Here is a 2991-nt window from a genome sequence, read left to right as displayed (position 1 = left end):
CATAGGAACGTTGAGGCCTACATTGACGATGTGGTTGTCAAGATCAAGGATGAGGAAAGCTTCATAACCAACCTCGCAGAGACCTTTAACAGCCTCCGGGCTTACCGCTGGAAACTTAACCCGGGCAAATGTGTCTTCGTGTCCCATCTGGAAAGCTCATGGGCTTCATGGTCAGCCAGCGTGGCATCAAAACTAATCCCGTCAAGATCGATGCTATTAGGAACATGGTGAAGTCGGCCAACAAGAAAGATGTCATAAAGCTTACTAGCATGATAGTGGCCCTCAGCCGCGTCATCACCAAACTCGACGAAAAGGGTCTGCCCTTCTTCAAGCTGCTTAAAGGGTGGACAAGTTCAAGTAGGATGATGAGGCCAGCAAGGCACTCGAAGAGCTCAAGGCTTTCCTCACCACTCCCTCCATCATGATGCCCCGGCTGACCACCAAATGCTTAACCTCTACATCTTGGCAACGACGCACATTTTCAGCACCATGCTAGTTGTGGAATGTGAAGAGCCCGGCTATGCCCACATGGTGCAGCGACAGGTGTACTATGTTAGCGAGGTCCTTAGTGACTCAAGATCCGCTACACACAGGGATGTTAATGGCCGAGTTGTCATGTGGTCCGTGGAGCTCGGCAAGTTTGACCTCGATTTCTTCCTGCGTCATGCGATCAAGTCGCAGATCCTTGTTGACTTCATGGCCGAGTGGATGGAGATCCAAAAGCCACCCTCCCTAGAGAGGCCAGAACACTAGACTATGTACTTTGATGGTGCCCTTAACCTCGAAGGAGCCGGCACGGGGGTCCTCTTCATATCCCCCAAAGGCGAGCAGCTCAATTACGTCCTCTAGATTTACTACAAGGCTACCAACAATGGTGCCGAGTATGAAGCTCTCATCCACGGCCTGCGCAATGCCATTTCCTTAGGGATCAAGCGCATCCTTGCATACGGCGACTCCAAGGTTGTCATCGAGCAGGTTAACAAGAACTGGGACTGCACTAAGGAGTCCATGGACGCTTACTTCATGGAAATTTGCAAACTTGAGGCCCACTTTGATGGTTTTGAGTTCCACCATGTCCCCAAGGCCCACAATGTCATCACCGATGTCCTATCCAAACTCAGCTCCAAGCGTGCGCAGGTTCCAGCCAGCGTCTTCGTCCAAGATCTTTGGAAGCCTTCCATCAAGGTTCTAGACCTATACCAGGTCAACAATAGTGCTGAGGCTCTGGCCGACCCAGCTCCTACTGACATCATGATGATTGAGGTAGAAGAAGACTTGTGCGCCCCGTTCATAGCCTTGATCACTGACAAGATGGTGCTAGAGGACAAAATAGAGCATGAGAAATTAGCTCGGTGCAGTGCAAACTATGTCGTCATCGGCAAGGAGCTCTACAGAAAGGTTTCCTCTACAGGCATCTTGATGAAGTGCATCCTCTGCAACAGGGGCATCGACCTCCTTCACGAGATCCACTGGGGAACATGCGGGAACCATGCCGCCTCGGGCACTTTGGTCGGCAAGGCATTCCACTCTGGTTTCTATTGGCCAACAACAGTAGCTGATGCAAAGTAGCTCATCCAAAGGTGCAAAGGGTGCCAATTCTTCTCCAAGTAGCAACATTTACCCACCCAAGCCCTGTGCACCATCCCATCATCCTAGCCCTTTGCATGCTGGGGGCTGGATATGGTCGGACCCTTCAAGACCGCTCCGGGCAGCTACACACACATCTTCGTGGCAGTTGATAAATTCACCAAGTGGATTGAGGTCAAGGCTGTCACCAGTATTGAGTCGGCTAAAGCCGCTTAGTTTGTGGAGGATATCACACACCGCTTCAGAGTGTGAAACAGAATCATCACCGACCTTGGCAAGTAGTTCAAAGGATTCAAGTTCTGGGACTTCTGCCAAGACAACCTCATCGAAGTGTACTACTCTTCAGTAGCGCACCCGCGCTGCAATGGTCAGGTCGAACGTGTGAATGGGATGGTCCTCCACTCCCTCAAGTCTTGCATCTTCGATGACATGTCCAATTATGCCACCAGGTGGCTATGTGAGCTACCTCATGTCATCTGGGGCCTACAAACCTAGAAGAGCCGGGCTACCAGCTACACCCCTTTTCTTCATGGTGTACGGCTCAGAAGCCATCTTGCCATCTGACGTGGCCTTTGGAGCCCCACACATCCAGTACTACAAGGAAGGTGAGGCAAAAACTAGTCTGCAGGACGACATTGACATCCTCGAGGAGCACTGAGTGGTGGCTCTCATCCAGCATGCATGCCACGAGCAGTAGATACGGCTTTACCAAGATCGGAATGTCAGGGAACACTCCTTCAATGTTAGCGATTTGGTGCTTTGCTGGATCCAGTCCACCAAGGACATGCACAAACTGGCTACACCCTTGGAGGGCCCATTTGTGGCGGATCCACTTCGGATGTGCTTGATTAAACATGATTAAGCCGCCTGATATGCGACACACATGCCTTAACCAAGTAAACACGAAGTGCCGATGGATTTCATCCGATTTAACCACTTGAACAGGACCGAATAGCAAACTCACACGAAGGTGAGCGGTTCCAGAGAATACAACAAGTCCACTGAGTTAAACAATTTAACCATTTAGTTTGGCCATAAAACAACATCAGAGTTTACAAGGTTCAGAAGAAAAATAACAGAAGGTAAAACAACAAGCGGAAGCTACTTCGTCGGGGTCGGACATCCCTGGTGAGGCCAACCAGGACATCAGTGATCCCTCTCCTCGCCGTCCGAGGAGGGATCCCACTCAACCGTCCAACCTGGAGGGAGTGCCAACAGAGGATGGCTCAGAAGCAGCAACTTCACCTGAAAAAGAAGAGCCACAACAAGGCTGAGCTACTAAGCTCAACAAGACTTAACCGACAGGGAGTGCGCTACTCCACCACTTCTAGACATGCAAGGCTCTTTGGCTGAGGGGTTTGTTTGCCAAAAGCGCTAGGTGTATCCCTACTTTCAAGTTTTAGC

The 2991-nt window shown here is 50.7% G+C and overlaps 1 protein-coding gene across 1 annotated transcript; it reads left to right on the top strand.

Annotated features, from left to right (window-relative positions):
* The first annotated feature begins 1008 nt into the window (after positions 1-1008).
* LOC101779873 lies at positions 1009-2245 on the top strand. The gene is made up of 2 exons (XM_004966938.1): positions 1009-1531; positions 2037-2245. The coding sequence occupies exons 1-2, from the start codon at positions 1009-1011 to the stop codon at positions 2243-2245; spliced, it is 732 nt and encodes a 243-aa protein (XP_004966995.1).
* Positions 2246-2991: the final 746 nt, after the last annotated feature.

The sequence above is a fragment of the Setaria italica genome, chromosome IV, assembly GCF_000263155.2.
Source record: "Setaria italica strain Yugu1 chromosome IV, Setaria_italica_v2.0, whole genome shotgun sequence".
In the NCBI taxonomy this organism is placed as follows: domain Eukaryota; kingdom Viridiplantae; phylum Streptophyta; class Magnoliopsida; order Poales; family Poaceae; genus Setaria; species Setaria italica.
The sequence above is the reverse complement of the archived record's forward strand: the minus strand, read 5'-3'. Positions and strand labels throughout refer to the sequence as shown.